At 42.2% G+C, this 20,011-nt stretch overlaps 1 protein-coding gene and 1 long non-coding RNA gene across 7 annotated transcripts in view; one reads left to right on the forward strand and one right to left on the reverse strand.

The window, feature by feature from the left end:
- RBM20 (RNA binding motif protein 20) overlaps nucleotides 1–15,407 on the reverse strand; it is a 205,923-nt gene extending 190,516 nt beyond the window's left edge. For 2 of the 3 annotated variants that reach the window (XR_450227.2, XM_007173074.2), the window contains exon 1: nucleotides 15,017–15,407. Coding sequence is in view for 1 of the 3 variants with exons in the window: in XM_007173074.2 (XP_007173136.2) it covers nucleotides 15,017–15,165 (149 nt within the window). In the remaining 2 variants the exon portion in view is untranslated. The remainder of the gene's footprint in view (nucleotides 1–15,016) is intronic. The other variant, XM_057530739.1, reaches the window with a different exon arrangement.
- Nucleotides 15,383–19,625, forward strand: LOC114236602 (uncharacterized). 4 transcript variants are annotated; one of them, XR_009005637.1, is made up of 3 exons: nucleotides 15,383–15,419; nucleotides 16,069–16,619; nucleotides 16,755–17,486. It is a non-coding gene; the product is annotated as an uncharacterized LOC114236602 (long non-coding RNA). The 4 variants fall into 4 exon arrangements; XR_009005638.1 differs by lacking the exon at nucleotides 15,383–15,419 and adding an exon at nucleotides 17,990–19,625 and having other exon boundaries at nucleotides 15,626–16,619; nucleotides 16,755–16,839; XR_003622512.2 differs by lacking the exon at nucleotides 15,383–15,419 and adding an exon at nucleotides 17,990–19,625 and having other exon boundaries at nucleotides 15,626–16,619; nucleotides 16,755–16,831.
- Nucleotides 19,626–20,011: the final 386 nt, after the last annotated feature.

The following is a 20,011-nucleotide window of genomic DNA, read 5'->3' on the forward strand; positions in this document are numbered from 1 at the left end:
TGGTCTCACATCAATTCTCAGCCATGAGACCCTCCTGAGTGGATTTTCTCATCACAAAGTCACTGAGATCAAAAGTTAGGTTGCAGGTAACTTGCTCTTTTTCTCAGGTGTTCAACAAACTATGTGCCAGGGACCCTGCCAGATGCTGAGGACACCAAGATGAACAACAGTGGCCCTGCCTGCAAGGACGTGGCAGGGTCTTTAGAGGAGATCAACAAGAGGTGAGCACGGCGTAAATGCTACAGTGGAGGCCATGGGGCATGAGAGGAAACAGGCACCCAATGCCCCCTTCCTGCCTGGGGCCAGGGAAATCTCCCTAGAAGAGGGGAGTCAGCAGAATCCATGAAGACAAAAGGAATGTTCCAGTTGAGGACAGGGAAGGTGGTTCAGGTGGACGAAGCAGGAGGGCAGCCAAGACAGAACAGCAAGTCCAGACTGGAGAGCTAGTGGGGGCAGGGCCAGAAGGGGCTTCTCAGTATCTGAATCTCGAGCTACCGGCAATGAGAAGGTACCGCAGGGCTTTAAGTAAGCAGATGACAAGGCGAAGGCTGTGCTGGTATGGAGAAAAGAACAGTCTGAGGACAGGCTCCATTGGAGGCAGGGGAGAAGCTGAGAGGCCTGAGGCCGTGGCTGTGGGCAAGAAATGTGGGTAGGGAGTTCTGAAGGAAGGGGACAGCGCAAGTTGGAACGGGTCAGAGGGCCTGGCTCTGAGCCTGGGCTCTCCAGTCGCTGGCTTGAGGACCCTGAGCTACTAGTACTTATTTAATCCCTACCTACTTCACAGGGTTGCTGGAGGATTAACAGTGGCTTGTGAACCGTACAGCATGGCAGGAAAGCAGGGCTGTCCACTCACCCCCTGCACTGTTGCATCTGTAGACCCCTCGTCGCTAGGAGACTTAAAGTTACCCTCACAGGCACATATGTTTTCTCTGCTCACTTAACTTCTCTGACAGCTGAGTGGTCTTTGGTAAATCTGTTCTTCCTTCTGGACCTGGCTTCCTTTTCTACAAAACAAGATCATTGAATTAGAGGATCTCTAGGGTGCCTTTCAGCTTGAAGTTTTGTTTTCTTATTCAACTTGTATCCCAATTTCCAGGGTAATAATTATTTGTAAAATGAAAAATTATTGAAGGAAGAGTCACCAATAGAAGGAAAATAAACTAAGCTAACGAGTAACTGACACTGAAAACTTAGATGATAAAGTGTGTGTTCTTTAAAAGCCTTGAAGGCTCATATTAATAAGTTCCATTCAAAGACACAGTCATAAAAATTCAAAGGTGTTTTCAACCAAAAGAATGATTCTTATGTATAACATCTGTGCTCCCAAAAGGTTAAATTATCATTGGCCTAGATGTTTACCCAAGAAAACTAAAAGACATGTCCACATTAAAACTTGCAAAGGAATATTCATATAGCTTTATTTGTAATAGCCAAAAAATTAGAAACATCCTAAATGTCCATCAACAGGTGAGTGGATAAATAATTTATGACATATCCGTAAAATAGAATACCACTCAGCAATAAAAAGGACCAAACTTTTGATATATGCAAAAGAACAGATGAACCTTAAAATCGTATGCCGAAAGAAAACCCACAGAATGGGAGAAAGTACTTGCAAATCATCTATCTGAAAAGGGTCTCGTATCCAGAATTTATAAAGGACACACAATTTCACATCAAAAAGACAAACATCTCAATTTAAAAAGAGACAAAGGACTTGAATAGACATTTCTCTAAAGAAGATATAAATACAACAAGCACATGAAAAGATGCTCAACATCATTAGTCATTAGGGAAATGCAAATCAAAACCACCATGAGATACTACTTCACACCCACTAGGATGGCCATAATTTTTTTAAAAAACAGAAAATAACAAGTGTTGGCAAGGTTGTGGAGAAACTGGAACCCTCATTCACTGCTGGTGGGAATGTAAAATGGTGCAGCCACTTAGAAAACAGTTTGGAAGTTCCTCAATAAATTAAACACAGAATTACCATATGACTCAGCAACTCCACTTCAAGATACATACCCAAAAGTATTGGAAACAGATGTTCAAGCAAACACTTGCACACAAAATTCATAGCAGCATTACTCACAATAGTCAAAAGGTGGAAACAGCCCAAATCCATCAACTGATGGATGGAAAAACAAAACACTGTCTATCCATACAATGTAATTTTACTCAGCAATAAAAAGGAATGAAGTACTGATACATGTTACAACGTGGATGAACCTTGAAAACATTATGCTAAGTGAAAGAAAGCCTGATACAAAAGGCCACATATTGTATGATTCCATTTATATGAACTGTCTAGAATAGGCAAGTCCATAGAGACAGTAAAAAGCAGATTAGTGGTTGCCAAAGGCCTGGGAGAGGAGGGAATGGGGAATAACTGCTTAAAGGGAACAGGGCTTCCTTTCGGGGTGATGCAAATGTTCTGGAACTAGATAGTAGTAGCTGTTAAACAACATTGTGAATGTACTTAAAACCACTAAATTACACTTTAAAATAGTTAAAATGGTTAATGTTACATGTATTTTATCACAGTTTTAAAAAATATTATTTCCCCAGAAATCATTATGCTGAGTGAAAGAGCCAGGCAACAAAAGGAGTGCATACTGTGATTTCATTTGTATGAAATTCTAGAAAATGCAAACTCATCTATAGTGCTAGAAAGCAGGTCACTAGTAGCCTGAGAGGAAGGGGCTTAAGGGAAAGAGAGAAAGATAAATTATAAAAGGCATGAAGAAACTCTTACTATCTTTATTGTTTGATTGATGCTTTAAACATGTACAGCTTAGGGTACTTCCATTATACCTCTGTAAAACTGAAAAAAAAAGACCAAAAAATGTTTTAAAAATTATCACTGGATGTCTAAATTCTTAGACTTATTAAATTTCTAAATACACTGAGGAACTCACTGTTTAAAGGATCTTTGCTATAACCCCTTTCAAAGGTCAAAAGCAAACAGTCTTTCCCTGATTTATTGATTCTATTAAGTCTGCTTTTTACATTCAATGGTTTATTAAAGCAAAAGAACACCTGTAACAATGTCTGCTAAAACTGTTCAAGAGTATGTCTGGTGAAGACTAAGCGAGCTTGATGTGGCCATGTTTCAAGTCAGAAATTCCTTTTTGCTATTAATAGGAGCCTAGGACACTTTAATCACTGCTGAATCCTGGTTTTCTGAATTGGTTCAAAAATGGTCTGGCAGAGGCTCACTTTGCAAATCAAACGATCATATGTTATTATTTTAGCACATGCTGAGTGGATTATTAGCGTTTATATACTCTCCGTAAGCATCAAATTCAGATCTTGCCTAACATGTATAACAAGCAGAATAAGACAGTGAATCAAATGCCACAGTCAGATTTGCTCATGGAATTTAAATTGGGATGTGGATTTCAAAACCAAAAAGGAATACTTAAAGCTACAAGAAACGGAAAAAGGGGGTTTTTAATTGGACTGCTTAGTTTGTCTCAAATTAAATTCAGCAGTTCAAATTTATTTCAGCAGTTTTTTCCATAATATTTTCTTTGCAAATAATGGGTTTTCTATAAATTATTTTGAGGATGTAGATATTTACATAGAGATGACATGATCACCTGTATTATATAACATCCTCCCATCCCAGCCCCACCCCACCAGTTCTTTCATAAATACTATTTTTCTTACTTGGTTGAGTCCTTTTAAGTTTGTGACTTGATTTCTTCATCTGTAAAATGGGGAGAATAACAGCACTAGCCTCACAGGGTTATTGTTGGATTAAATGACTAAATAGATTATACATATATAAAGTGCTTAGACTAGTAGCTGACACACAGGAATCACTCAATGAATGTTAGTTGTTATTCATGTTATTATTACTATTCCCTTTTACAGATGAGAACACTGAGGCTCAGGGTTAGTGGTGGCAAAGCTGAATGTAGAACATACAGCATGCCTGCTCCTGATTCTTTTCATTACTCCACACCACTTTCCCCACCCATACATATTTTGTGCATGAAAATAAGAGTACCAATCTGGAAAAGGCAAAAATAGCTGTGTAATTTAAATCTGAAAAGCATGAACAAACTGGTAGTCACAGACCAGCTCCAGGACTCATCCAGTTTAGGTTCCAGGGCAAGTCATCAGTCATTTTTAAAATCGTCTTCACATAGTGATTTCGAAAAGGGGGATAAAAGGTTTCTGCAAAGAGTCAACAGACCTCTGAGGATGCCCCCAAAATTGTGCGAGCTAGCAAAAATTACATACTGCCCATTCACTGCCTTCAGCATTAAAACAGATTTATATATTCACTTTGTATGGACATTAAAAAGTACTGCAGCCCGGGATAGAATGTCTGCTGGAGGGGTTAAATGGAAAGTGGCAGGCCCATCAATTAAGTTCCTATCAAGTCAAGACGAGAAAAAACCAGAGGATCCAAATCATATCTACGGGCTGCTACAATGCAAACATATTTGCAAGGCTGTCTGATTTAACCTACATATCCAAACTAATCCATTCTAAAGTGATATGTAGTTATTGTTCCAGTTCCACAGATTTCATTGAGGAGTTTTTTTTAAAAATATGGTCAAATTAAAAGATAACACCACTAGCTGAAAGTTTGTTGGGAAACAGGATATTCAGAGGGTCTCACGGTATCACTCCCAAAGACAACTTACTAATCACAAAGAGAAAAATGTCCCGTAGTGATAGAGAGATCTGGCGGTGACCACGTTAACCAAGGGATCAAACTTAGCGGAACACACATTACCCGTTGTATGTGGATCCTTGCCAAAGTGCTTAACCTGAATCTGGTCATGAGGAAACAACAGACACATCCAGATCATGGTTCATTCTACAAGACAACTAGCATGGAATCTTTGGACACGAAGAGTAGAAAAGAGCAGGTAACACTTGCTACATTAAAAGAGACATCATAAACAAACAAATGCACTGTGAACTTGAACCAGGGGGGTTTAAAAATCGCTATATGAAAAAAAAAATTGCTATATGAGACATTTTTCTGACAGCTGGAAAAAGTTAAAAATCAAGTGTGTATCAGAAAACTCATTTAAGTAAGACTAATTTTCTTAGATATGATAACAGAATTATGGTGATGCAATTTACTTTCAAATGCTCAGGAGAAAAATATGTGACGCTCTGCTTCTGTTTGGAAGGATGGAACAGAGCATGAGACGCCCCAGAGAGACCCAGTCTACCCCCACGTGCAGAAAGACCTTTGGGGGAGATATGGGAGGAGATAACATACCCAAAGATGCTTTTCAAAATTCTCTTTCGGGGGCTGAGCAGACTAGAGCCAGCAGATAAAAGGTCAGTTTATGAATGTTCTCCATTTCTCTCTCTCCCATTTCCAGGCAGAAAAAAGGGCAAATAGCAGAAAACACCGTAGACGGAAATATGAGGATTCTTATCCCAGCCTGCCCATTACCTTGCTGTGTGACCTTAAACAATTCTCTTGACTTCTCCCATGCTCACTTGCCTTACCTAGAAAAACAGGAGGGCTGGGCTAAAGCAACTTTCAGATGCCTCCCAGGTCTAAAATCTAAGATGCTAATGGCTCATTCAGTCTTTAAAGACAATGTGCAATGCCAACGTGAAAAGTCTATTCCTATTTTTGTTTTTAAAAATGCAAGTAGTGGGCTTCCCTGGTGGCGCAGTGGTTAAGAATCCGCCTGCCAATGCAGGGGACACGGGTTCGAGCCCTGGTCTGGGAAGTCCCCACATGCCGCGGAGCAACTAAGCCCATGCGCCACAACTACTGAGCCTGCGCTCTAGAGTCCATGAGCCACAACTATTGAAGCCTGCACGCCTAAAGCCTGTGCTCCGCAACAAGAGAAACCACCGCAGTGAGAAGACCACGTAGCACAACGAAGAGCAGCCCCCACTCACCGCAACTAGAGAAAGCCCGTGTGCAGCAACGAAGACCCAATGCAGCCAAAAATAAATAAATAAAATAAATAAATTTATATAAAAAAAGAAACAGTTTTAGAATAATTAGAGAGCTCATTAAAATAAATAAATAAATAAATAAAAATGCAAGTAGTTTTTTTCCTCTGATTAGAAAATTAATACATGCTCACCGAAAAAAAAAAAAAAGTACAAAAAGAAGGGATTCCCTGGTGGCACAGTGGTTAAGAATCCGCCTGCCAATGCAGGGGGACACAGGTTCAAGCCCTGGTCCAGAAAGATCCCACACGCTGCAGAGCAACTGGGCCTGTGAGCCACGACTACTGAGCCTGCGCTCTAGAGCCCACGAGCCACAACTACTGAGCCCGCAAGCCACAACTACTGAAGCCTGCGTGCCTAGAGTCCGTGCTCTGCAACAAGAGAAGCTACCACAATGAGAAGCCTGCGCACCTCAACAAAGAGTAGCCCCCGCTCCCCGCAACTAGAGAAAGCCCGCGTGCAGCAACGAAGACCCAACGCAGCCAAAAAATTAAATTAATTAATTAATTAAAAAGGAAAAAAAAAGGAAAAAAAAAAAAAACCACTATAATTACGCCACCTAGAGTTAGCACCACTGTTACTGTCTTTATATTTGTTCTTTAGATGCTTTTCCAGGCTTACAGGCCCTGGCACAGGCTCATACAAGTTTTTTAGAAAAACATGAGATCCCTGTATACATGCTGCTTCTAATTTTTTTTAGTTAACAATATTATATGGTTTATATTCCATATTAATAAATATAGAACAATGGCACCATTCTAATGGCTGAATGGTACATGATATTACACATGCACATGATTTATTTTCTCAGTGAGAAACATGTGGGTGGTTTCTAATTTTCTGCTCTTCTAGACAATGCTGCAATAAATATCTTATGTTCATCCTCATTATGTAAAGTCTCTAAATCAAGATTTAATCACACAACCCCTCTCCCTTTTCATACAGAAAGTAAAAGAATCTCTTTTCAAGTATCAAATAAAGGTTCTCCATAACTCCAGACTATCAGCAACCCTGCCAGCCCAGGAGGACATAGGGGCCCGAGGAGACCCGGTCTTTAGAAGGCTCTGGAAACAATATTTGGTCTCTTCGATTCAAGGAGGCCACACGGAAACCTGAGGCCCAGCTTTTGGATAACGCTGATCTCTTTGCAAAGTGTTTTTTGGCTGTGAGCTCTGGGTGCAGCCCACGCTGTGGTAACTGAGCACACAGCATCGTTTACCGAGTCCTACTTGGGGCAGCTGGTAGGCTCTTAGAAACATCTGTCAGCCTATGCTTATGTTCTCTGCCTCTAAAAATAATATTGTCACCAAACACACTCCCACCTGCCTGTGTTTAATACAATCAAATTTAGACACGTGAAAATTACTGGATCTTTCTCCCGAATTGAGAACAGTACTCTTTTTGCAAACTCAACTATTCACTTTAAGATTCCAAAATAATTAACATTCCAAAATAATTGTTTTTATTTTTTAAAGTTTGTAATAATTAGAAAACAGTATGAAACGCCCTCCTTTTCACTGACATTAGTGTCTACTTTTCCATCTTAAAATTATGTCACTGATCCAAATATACTTTGCAAGTGTTGCAGAAAGCTTTTAATTCTCTTTTTGTGGTTATTGTTGTTTCTGTGAGTGATCAATCTCACAAACATGTACCTATGCCCTTGATTAAAATGTAACTCATTCTCCATCAGATGTCTAGGAGGCGAGGGGAGGCATTCTACAGTGATAATCACTCAGCAATATTCCCGGGGATTCACATAATTTTATTCTTGGAAGGAACTGACACCAATCATTTCCAATCCCTGGGGAAGCAGGATTAGGAAGGTTAGTTGGCTTGTCCAGATCACCTCCTCTCAATCCAGGGTTTCCTTTTCCTCTCTGACCCTCTTTGTCAGAAACCCAATAATTAATTTAAAACAAAGATGCTCATTTTACACTTGACAACACTGGGAAGATCCTACCTATCATTCTATTCAATAACGAATTCAAAATAAAGCAAAAGAAGTAACCGTGAAATGAATACATCTTTAAAATATATATTACCTTGTCTACTCTTTCAGCATCATGACACTGGAGGTCAGGTTTAAAGGCGGGTCCAATAAGAACCAAAAACATATCTGGAAGACAGTCTATAGACAAGCTGCACAACTGAAAAGCATTTAAGATGTTCAGACAGCTGTGAATGGAGGTTTCTAGGTTCGGACCAGAGTGGAAGTGGCAACTGAGAACTGGTGGGTCATTACTGTGATGGAGGGAAAGCAGGTGCAAACAAAGGGCAGTAGCAAATGGCCCTGGTGCATCCCTGAAGCAAATATCCACGTTAAAGAAGGGAAAAGTGGCGTGAAAACTATCTTCATGGGGTGAAAACCACCCCCAAACACAGGCACGACCCCGGGCCTTTTGCTTCTGAACACATGGAAAGATTTATTTGGCAAACTGAGCTACAAGTTATTAACACATCCTCATACAACTTGCTTAACAGCTCCCTTTTTGCTCATAAAGTACATTCACATCAATATGTACCATCCCCCTGACGGAGCTGCTGTCAGCAAGTTGGAAAAGTTGCCTTGTAAACCGTCAGGGGACTTATTTATCTTATAAAATCCAGCAGGAATTGTAGGAAAGGGGAGGATGAATTAACTTGGCTGTCACTTCTGCCACTGTAAAGACTTTATCCTATTAGATGGACGTACGCATTAAATCCAAAATACCCCAAACTTGCTGTCCTGTAAATGTCGAAGACTGAAATCTTAGTTGGGTGGAATTTAAACAGTGACCACCCGCTGAGCCAGGCAAAATACCAGCCCACCGCCAATACCCCCTTGGTGGTGGCTGGAAACCAAATTCACATTCCTGTTGGAAAAATGTGCCTTCTTAATTAAAGTCAGGATTTCCCAGTCTTCTCACTGGTGGGAACAAGAAATATGAGGCTTCCAGAACAACACACACATCACCAAGACCTAGCCAGGTTCATTAACCAGAAAGGGAATTGCCATGTGCTCCTTTCTACAAGCCACTAATTACGGTCTTTTGCCCCGATTCTGGAATAAGGACCACTTTGCTTTCTGCAAAACTTTTCAACACGCTATTCTAAACCCAGCTACCAGTCACTCACCAGCAACTTCCCCTGTTAAAATACACGAAATTGTATCAGCTAGACCATCCCAAACAAAATAATTACTGTGGCAGGAAAACAAAAAATCAGATTAAGTGGGATTTTTGTGGCACAGGAGATCCCTTCAAGCTTTTGCCTAACAGGGGGACCAAGGAGGATGAAGGAAGGGGGAGCCCTACCTCTGAATTTGTCTTTGGAGTTTTAACTCCACTATCTCAAGCTTCTTCCATTCTTGCTTTCCAAGGTTAGTTCAGTCTGTTTTTAATTCTATCCCTTGGTTAGATCTCAGTTCCTAACATTTTGTAGACTCTTGTTTATCAAAGCTTTGAATTGAGCTATATTGGTTTGTTTACTTGAGGACTAGCTGTTGTGGGCAGGGAAGAAATATTAGTTTAGTTGGAGTCAAGAACCTACAGCCTCAAGAAAAATAAATCAGAGAGAGAGAGAGAAACTGGATGATGGGGGATCATTTCACTGTGAGTCAGTCCTGGTGGGGTTTTTTTTTTCCCCCCTGGTGACTTACATGCATAGGCAAAGAGATCTTAACAGATCAAGAGTCCACATTCCAAATGACAGATATGGACTTTTTAAATTTTTTTTTTTTTTTTTTTTTTTTTTTGGCTGTGTTGGGTCTTCGCCTCCGTGCGTGGGCTTTCTCTAGTTGTGGCAAGTGGGGGGCCACTCTTCATCACGGTGCGCGGGCCTCCCACTGTCGCGGCCTCTCTTGTTGCGGAGCACAGGCTCCAGACGCGCAGGCTCAGCAATTGTGGCTCACGGGCCCAGTTGCTCCGCGGCACGCGGGATCCTCCCAGACCAGGGCTTGAACCCGCGTCCCCTGCATTGGCAGGCAGACTCCCAACCACTGCGCCACCAGGGAAGCCCCTTAAATTATTAATTTGATAAACTGCTAAACCGGTAACAAAAGAATAAGTGGATAGAAGAGTAAAATGGGTAACAAAATTTGACTTCTTTTTTTCTCCTGCAGCACTGGCATTAGAACAGCTCTTTGTACACCATATGTACAGTCATTTACTGTGACTAATGGGAATAATGTACTACATTTCATAATACTGATCTCTTTGGCAATTTGAGAAAAACTCATAACTGGATGGCTACACTTACTATCTAAAAGTACTTATCACAACAACCCCTCAAGCAAAATTTCTTAAAAAAAAAAACCAAAAAACCCTTAATAGGCTTTCTAATGAAGCAAAGAAACTTTTCAGAATGCTAAGAAAAGAACCCACCCTCTCTCCTTCCCCGTTTTGGGTAAACGCTTAATCTTCTCAGATGTTTTCTCCTGCTGAATGCTTGTCTTACGTGCAGTTTAAGACGGTGTTTAAAATTTTCAAAATTCCTTCTAAAAGTGTATCCTTGTTTCCCCTAAAAGCGGACTCAAACTGATGTTAGAAAGTGGCACTGATGTTAGAAATTCCATCCTTTTTCCAGAAAAGGACCAACTATGAGTTGAGATAATGTCCCTTTTTGGCAAATTCTTATTTCCTCTCCGATTCTGGATGTAACTGTCAGCATGGCCATCACAGTGGGTGGACATCACACACAACTTGCCTGTGTATCGCTCTCTAAGAGTTACATGGAGATCCTTCCAAATGCAAAATGTCTGTAGAATTATCTGCGATCAGAGTGACTACTTGTAACATTTTCGAGACTGACTTAAGGAGCACTTTGCTCTGAAAACACAGTTGGCCGGTGTCCTAACGCGATGCAGAAGACTATAAACTTCAGCAATCGAAGCTGGATTTATATCTTCGTAAGTCACAAACACATGCAGGTGATGCTAACTATCAAATGCTAGACCAAAACTTCTTCTATTTTCATAATTGATTTTTTATTCATTTCATACCAAAATAATCTGTAAAGGAAAAAATAAGTCATCTATATGCAAATTAAATATGCAACCCGATATCAAGCATTAGCCAGGAGTATTTCACTGCAAATCAAATAATTTAGGAAAATCACCTGTGTGCTCACCTCATAGATGTGTGTGCTTGTTTGCTTAATTTTCACCATGATTAGTACCACACTTTCTAACTGCATCTGACAAATGAATTCAACACAGCACACAGAACTAATGGCTCTGTTTTCATTCTGAAGACAGTTTTAAAACTTACAACCTAAAATTGTAATTTCTGATGTTCATCATGGTTAATAAATAACTTGTTATAAATCAAGAATTAGGTTTGATTAAAATTAAAATATAAAATACTTTTGGAAATAAAATATTGTGAATATTTGAGGAGATAAATCCTTGTAAAGTGTTCACCAACAACATCAATGTCTTACTTCTGCTTATATGAAGATATTTTTTTAAGCTTTCAAGTTATTCTGATTTCCTAAACTCATCCCAAATCTCTTCTTAAGGTGTTATTTATATTAGTTGTTGCCCAAATGGCTTACATAATGCTTCACATTTTATCCAATAATGTCTCCACATTGACCATCTTAGAGAATGCACGTTTAAAACAAAGATCTTACAAGATATTAGTTATATGTGTCTAACATGGCTGATAATCTTCATAGGTAATGCGAATATTGGCCTGGAGTCAGAGGTTAACAAGAGCAGAGAGGGCATGAACCATGCTTGACTGAAGCTAACAATGCAACAATGAGAAAACTAAATATACCTGAACAGGCCAAAGGAACTCCACAGTAGTTAACTTTTGGCACCATCTTCGTAAATACCGAGACTGGATTCCATAAGACAAACACCAAAGTCAGTCACGTTATTCACTGTCACACCTCATTCTCTTAAGACCAAATATAACATAGGTGAATAGGATTCTGTTTTTATTATGATTATGACTATTATGATCATGACTTTACCCAAAATGAAAACCGTGATTAATGAAGATCAGTAAATAGAGACATTAAGCAGTGAAAAAGGGACTTCCCTGGTGGCACAGTGGTTAAGAATCCTCCTGCCGATGCAGGGGACACGGGTTCGAGCCCTGGTCTGGGAAGATCCCACATGCCGCGGAGCAACTAAGCCCATGCGCCACAACTACTGAGTCTGAGCTCTAGAGCCCACGAGCCACAACTACTGAGCCCACGTGCCACAACTACTGAAGCCTGTGGGCCTAGAGCCCGTGCTCCGCAACAAGAGACGCCACCGCAATGAGAAGCCCGCGCACCGTAAAGAAGAGTAGTCCCCAGTCACCACAACTAGAGAAAGCCACACGCAGCAACGAAGACCCAATGCAGCCAAAATTAATTAATTAATTAATTAATTAATTTAAAAACCACAAAACTTCTCCTCTTATGAATTACATAATAACCTTACTCAAATAACTAGAAAAAGTGCAGGTTCCTCAATACAATGTATTTAACATGCCAGCCACTAGAGGAGAATTTCACCCAAAGCTCTAGCTCACACAATTCTCAAATCAAGAGGACAACTCATTTCGCGGCTGAGGGCAATCTCCCCGCTACATTTCTCAAAGATGGCTGATACAAACAGCACCTCATAACTACATAAAATGGTTGCTCAGATTAAATTATGCAAACGCAGTTTCAAAATAACCTGCTCAAGTTTCAGCCCATTAAAGATGGACCTGCAAGGCGTTTGCCATGTTATGTCTGCTTCCAATGGAATTTCAGTGGTTACTGAGGGGAGTGCAAACCCCAAATCATCCTTATAAATAAAGACTTTGAAACATAAGCGCAAGGACACGGGGAGGGGGAAGCGTAAACTGGTACAAAGTGAGAGAGTGGCACTGACATATATACACTACCAAACGTAAAATAGCTAGCTAGTGAGAAACAGCCGCATAGCACAGGGAGATCAGCTTGGTGCTTTGTGTCCACCTAAAAGGGTGGGATAGGGAGGGTGGGAGGGAGACACAAGAGGGAGGGGATATGGGGATACAAGTATATGTATAGCTGATTCACTTTGTTATACAGCAGAAACTAACACAACAATGTAAAGCAATTATACTCCAATAAAGATGTTAAAAAAAAAAAAGAAAGAAAGAAACATAAGCGCACAAACATCAAATCCCATGAGCACATTCACCAGCCTTGGACCTGGTGCCTGAACACTGATCTGTCACCAATGCAAAACAAGGCAGAGCCATCAGGCACCTCTTTGAGGTCTCCATCCTGGACTGCTAGCCGAAGGGGCCATCTTTGAAGAGCTCAGGCTTATCTACTAAAGTAAAATATTCCAGGAGTGGAATTTTCAAAATGGGGGTGAATTTACAGGGTAAATTATTTATTACATGAGGTAACTGAAATACACTTGAAATGATCCATCTCCCACAAAAACGGCCTTTATTTTCAACCTGGCAACATTTCAAAATCAGTCACCCCTCTACAAAGATTTTTCTATGAACATAAAATTCTTAGTTTTTTCCTAATTAAAAGTAAATGATAAGAAAATGCAGGGTGACTACAATACCAAAGCAAACTCAATGTGCACCTTAACTTCAAGCCACAAGACACTGGCCAGTAAGAAGCACATGAGATGTTTCCCAGTTAATAATCAGTCAATTAGGTTTCTTTTTTCTCTTTTACTAAATAAACTTTAGGTTTTAAACATTTTTTTCTCTGTTAGTTTATATTTATGTTAAGGACTAAAAACAAATTTTAAGCAATGATGTACTTAAACTGTCCATCATATTTAGTAAATCTTAGCTGAAATTTGCAAAACAAAGGGAACAGAATAACAATATAAAATATTTTCAGTTTCAAATAGTTAGCTACTTGTAAGTAGTTGAAAGTTATATAAAATCAAACTAAAGCAAAAAGTTGTCATAAGTGGAGCTTTTAATATTCTACCAGTCAAAAAAAAGGGAACCATTTTGTTCTGAAATACGATACCAGCGTTCTTTGATGTCAAACTTAAATTTTCACTATTCTATTACATAAGTCAGTCTTAAAAACAATATTTACTTCCATTTATGCCCCATCACTGGTTATTTCTCTTACATTTTAATAAGTTTATGTAACTCAAAGCAGTGCCGAAAAACCCCTACTCGGTTCCATAGGACTGATTTTGCTGTGCTTGTATTTCTTTAATTTTCTCCAGTTTCGCCCAAACACTCATCATTCAGACTTTCCAACACTAATTACACTAGTTTTGAGGACTTCATTACAAGCTGAGGGAAACTTTTCGGAGAATAAGGATCCTTCAAACAAACCAACATTCTAGGCCTTAAACTGTCAAACAAAATCTCGAAAGAATGAACGAAGCCTCACCGTTTTACTTTTATGTCTCCCAAATGGGCTGAAAGAGCTTCTCAGAGCCTACTGACCACCCCCAAACTACTCGACGCATTGGGACGGCCGGCCCGGAAAACTCGCGACCCACGTCGCACAGTTTCAACCAAATCACAAGATGGTAACGTTAATGGAAAACGGTTCCGCGGCTAAAAACTCTTCGCAAGGGCCTTCTTGGAAAGTGTAAACACTTCTTGCAGGACAAAGCAAAAATACGTTGTCTACAAACCCTCACCACCCTTTTCACCCAACATCACTGTTTGACTTCATGGGCACCATTAACGGGGGTTTCTTCGGGCGGCGTTTTACTCACACGCCCTCCAGCACGCGCGCGCACACACTCACGCACGGCTCTCCATACGTTCCAGCGGCCTCTTGGGACTAGAAAGATGAAATATAGTCCCTGGGCCATTTCCCCCCAGTTTGAGTTAATTTAGTTCAAAATATCCGGTAACGTCCCCGAAGAGAAGAGACGGGATGAGGAAGAACAAAATTATTTTCCCAAATAGCTTGGCTTCCCTTTCCCCAAACTCACAAACAGCCAGAATGACACCGACCCTGCCGAGAGGGCGGGCAAGAAAACTTCAAACGCAAGGCGGCCGAGCGAAGTTTAGCAGGAACGGGAGAGAGGAAGCCACAAAAGGGGGCGCCCGGGGCATGTCCCCCAAGCGCACCCGGGTCCCCGCTCCCCCTTTCCTCCTCTTACTTTTGGATGATCTGGGGTAGGCCGGCTTGGGGCGGAGGCGGTGGCGGCGGCTGCATCCCTCTCGGGCCTGGGGGCGCCGGGGCACCGGGCACGCTGCGGGCATCTCTGTCCGGTTGCTCGGGGCCGCTGGGCTCGGCGTCCTGGCTCATGGCTGCGGCCAGCACCTTGCGAAACGAGACCGGCCCGGGCTCGCGGCGGGAGAGCGCGCGCGAGGGGCGGCCCCGGGGCGCGGGCACTCACTGGCCGGGGTCCCCGTGCCCAGTCCCCTTGTCCTTCCCGGTGGCGCGGGGAGGAGACGCGAGGGGCGGGGAGGAGGCAGTCCCGGCGGCGCCTCCTCCTCCTCCTCCTCCTCCTCCTCCTCCTCCTCCCGCCGGTCCCGCTCGCCCGGCCGGGCCAAACAGAGGTAGGGGTCAGGGGGCGTCTCCCAGCCAGCAGGAACCCCTGGGCGCCCGGGTGGTCGGGGGAGCTCTGCCCGCCGCTCCTGGGCGCGGCGTTCGCCGTCCGCCACCGCGCGCCCTCTGGGTCCCCGGTCCCGCGCCCCGCAGCTCAGCGCAACCGCGTGAGGCGGCGAGACGCACGCCAGTCCGCCGCCGGACGCCGAGTTATCGCCTCTCCCGCTAGCCGGGCGGCCTCCAGGCTATCCCCGGGGACCGCGCGCGCGAGTTGGCGCGCTCCTGACAAGCGGGGCGGACCCAGCGCGCCCCGGGCGTCTGCGCTCTTCGCCAGCGCAAAGTGCGCGGGGCTTGGCACCTTCCCGCGACTGGAGCCGGGCCAGCGCCACTGGTGGCTGAGGGGCCCGACCCCGCGGGGGAAAAGCCCGGAATTCCCGCATGTCGGTGGGACTGGTAACCCCAGGTCTTAGATGACCGGACCCGAGGGCTCTCCAAACTGGCCATTCCAGCTGCTGATTTCAGGGGTCCCCAGAAGCAGCGGGCGAGGCCGCCGTGATTTCGCTTCATTTATTTCCTCACTTCTCTAAAGGACCTGCCACGATCCCGCGAGCGCAAAGACAAAACCACGTATATGTTTTATTCTTGTTATTTATTGCCCAGATCTCAGTAGGAATGTAAAGGCTGGAAAGGAGTTCGGTGACATCGCACCCCCAAGATCACCGCCTCTGAAGCTCTGTTGGTTGCTGGGAAGCCAGTGTGCGCCAGTTCACCCGCACACACCGGTTCACAGTTGTGGACGCAGGCATCCTGCGCTGAGGAGTCACCCCGCAAAGTGGTAGCACGGGTAGAGGTCTGGGGAGGCACCTGGTGCCGCAGAAACATCTAGAAGCTGGGCAAAGACCTCGGAGAGTGGTTACCCTGGAGATCCTTACCCTCCGTCGGGCACACGGCTTTTTAAATCCTGACACGGGCAGCACCGAAAAGCGTCCCTTGGGTGCGTTGGAAGCCAGAGCGCACGTCAGGGTGCCCCACGGCCTGGAAAGAAGTTTGCTGAAGGTCTCAAGCCAACCCATCCTCCTCCCGCAGCCACGTGAAGGAAAATTCTGGAGATGGGTTCTCCGGGACTGGCAACTAATTGAATTCCCTGAAAGATGCTTTCTTCTCTCCCTAGACTGTGAGTTTCTGTCAACTTCCCTGCCAGTTTCAGGAAGGTAAGCCTCCCTTGATTGCTGTCATCCTACTTAGATCTTTGCCGCTCCCACCCTCTCTCTCTCCTATACATAAAATGCCCTGTCCACTCTCACCCTTCCTTCTTCTCTCTCTCTCTCTCCCTCCTTCACCTACAGATAAAATGGTACATCAGTTCCTTGTATTCATAAAAGTAATCACAATTCGCAAAATTGAATCTCACCAGAAAACCCAGGTAAAGAGGTACTGATTGTTTATTCATTTCACAAATGAGGCAAGTCAGGGTGATTTTTCCAACTATATATGGCTAGTAAGAGGCCGTCCCAAAAAGAGTCTTCTCGGGCTCTGGGAGTGGTTAGTTCATCATCTTTAGTTTCTATCACTGAAGTCCTGACTATGGTTTCCATAAAACTTCACCTTCCACTGCTCCCCTACCTCCTTGGTTGAGGGAGATTATCTGAAATTAACATTGCAACTGTCCCAGAAACTAAAACTTTCCATATGCTTGCATTAAAATATCACTCTGAGAATCCCCCAAAACCTTTGTGAAAAAAGCTTCGTAGTCAAAAAAAGACAGATCAGCAGTTTTTACTAGAGAGGTTGAGTGACTCAGTCTCTCTGAGTGTCAGTTACCAAATATGTAAACTGGCAGGGATGAGACCCGGACTTGCACAGTGTTAGGATTAGAGATAATGTATCTTGCACATTTGGTGCAAGAGGTATTCAATCTGGCAGGTCTCACAAACATGATTCCTTATATTCCAAACTTGTAGCCAAATAGAACAACAGATCTCAAACTCCAGGAAGCTGAATGCCTGGAAGTCACAATATTAATATAACTTAATCCATTCTCATAACATTTTTACTGGCATAAAAAACAAAGGAAGAAAGGAAGGAAAGAAGGGAGGGAGGAAGGAAAAAAAAGAAGGAAGGGAGGGAGGGAAGGAAATTCGTATTATACGAATGCACTTCTCTACATCTCAAAAATGATGTATTAGTTTTGTGACAAAATAATAACAGTGGGTAAATCTTGGTTATTCATTAGACTTTTCTTTCATCCTTTCTGTAAATTGAAATTTTCAAAAAAAAAAAAGGAAAAAAATAATAATTCACAAGGTGTTTTTAAGAAGCCCCATTTCCATGAGTATAGCTTAATGTTTGCAGTTTATGTATTATGTAAGAACTGAAATTTGAATTGAAGCAGATGTGAAGGGTGAGGGAAACACTGCAGCAAAAACCTAAAGCTAGTTCCTGTCCTATCTCAGATCCCCTCAAAATGTTGTCCAGGATAATAATGAACAAGACTTTCCATTTTGCAAGTCTAACATTAAGTGTGTTAAGCAATTCCAATGAAAAATATTTATTAACTTAATGTCGTTTCACTCCTTTCCAGGAAAAATGAGAAAGACCCCTGGCTGGGGTTGCAGCCATGTAAGAATCTTTAGCAGTCTTGCTTTTGTGGGTCTGCCCTGTGTCATCACCACCCCCATCACACTAGGATGTGCTTTACAGTTACTGAAGTGAGGGAAAGGCTGGGGGGAGGGGAGGGGTCACCCGATTTGACAAATGGGGAGGGGAAGGCTGGTAACATCTCTGTTCCACTCTGCAGAAGCATTCTGTCCCTGCTGACATACCAGTAAACTGTGATCAGGAAGTGAGGCTTTTGCTGTCTATGAATATATTGAACATTTCACAGGAGTCAGCTGCTAAATGCTTTCATAGATTATTACTTACTTCATACTCACAATAATCCCATGATGTAGCTACTGTTACCTTGTTTTAGAATTCAGGAAACTGAGACTAGAGGGCTGTAAGAACTTGCCCCAGGTCACCTGGCTTTTAAGAGGCAGAAGCAGGACTGCAGTTAGGTCAGTCTGACCCCAAACCTCTCCCACTGCCTCAGTGGCACACCTAGACCTAAGATGCCACCTGTCTTCTTTTGCTGTGATGCTGCCTGCATCTTCCAGTGAATGTAAAATGCCCCCTGCATTGTGATTCAACTCTGCCACTCATATTTATCTGAATCAGTAAATTAATAGGCAGGATCCAAATTGACGTCTTATAAACAAGAAAATTTAAAGAAATTAAGCAGCCTAGCAGTGGGTAGTAGAAAGGAGCAGGAAATAGAAACCAGGTCTCTGTCACTCTCAAACTTGCCAGGGACTCTGGCACTCTGGTTGGTTTTGTAATATTAATAAATGTTTACTGGGTTCCAGACAGTGGTTCTAGGAGCTTTCTTATGCCTTATTTCATGTAATATCACCAGTTTGCAGACAGAGAAGCTTGATGAACCTGTCCGAGGTCACAGGGATAAAAAATAGTGGAGCTGAAGTTCAGACCCTGGTCTGACTCCCTGCAACTACCTGCCCTCTGTTCAAGGTGATTGTGAGCATTCATCTCTGCAGATGGAATCACTTAATATGTCCTGCTATTCCATATATGTATATTACTACTATTTTTTTAATGACAATTTACTTAGTAGATTATAAAGTTTGATAATACTTAGAACTGGTGAAAATGCAGGACACAAACATTCTCATATACTGTGGGTGAAATTATCAGTTGCTGCAACCTCTTTGGAAGTGAGTTGGCACTGTCTATTACAGTTACAACAAAGGAAACTGACTCAGTAGTTACCCTTCTAGGAATTTATCCTATAGGTTTATTCGTAGCAACAACCAAAGTTCCACGTTCAAGGAAGTTTATTGTGGCATTGTTCATAATAGCAAAAACCAGAAACAACCAGAATGCTAAGCAAAGGGACTGGTTACATAAAGGATTGTCCCTACATGGAAGGGATTACAATGTAGCCCTCAAAAAGAAGGGGGCAGGTCTGTATGCACTGCTAGGAAGAAATTGCCAAGACCTGTTACTAAGGAGAAAATACAAGTTCCTCAGCAGTATTGCAGTATGATTAAATTTGTATAAAACCAAAGAGTATAAAACATTCCAGGAAAATTATACAAGTAATTAATTATTAACAGTCATTACCTCTGGAAATTGGGATGGGGCAGGAACCTTTTTCTTTTATGACCTTTTATATCGTTTTTATTTGAAATAAAATGTTATCGAAGTACAAAACATATAGTGTTTGAAATTTTTTTACTATAAACGTGTGGTTTTTTTTATTAACTAACAACAGAACAATTCTTTCTTTCTTCAACTAGTAATTCTTAATAACACTTAGCACATGAATAGGATTTTATTTTTAAGGTAAAACTTCGTCTGGAAGAATGGACAATGTATTGTCCAGAGTAGCCTTTTGTTATCCTAACAACCCCAGTAGAGACAATTGAATAATTAACTCATTAAGTTGCCATCAGTCATGTTGATACAGTTACAACCTACTAGTTTGATAATTGTGGATAAATATTAAGCAACCTATCAACATTAGCCATAACATATTAACAGTTAT

The sequence above is a fragment of the Balaenoptera acutorostrata genome, chromosome 16 (genome assembly GCF_949987535.1).
Source record: "Balaenoptera acutorostrata chromosome 16, mBalAcu1.1, whole genome shotgun sequence".
Taxonomy (NCBI): Eukaryota; Metazoa; Chordata; class Mammalia; order Artiodactyla; family Balaenopteridae; genus Balaenoptera; species Balaenoptera acutorostrata.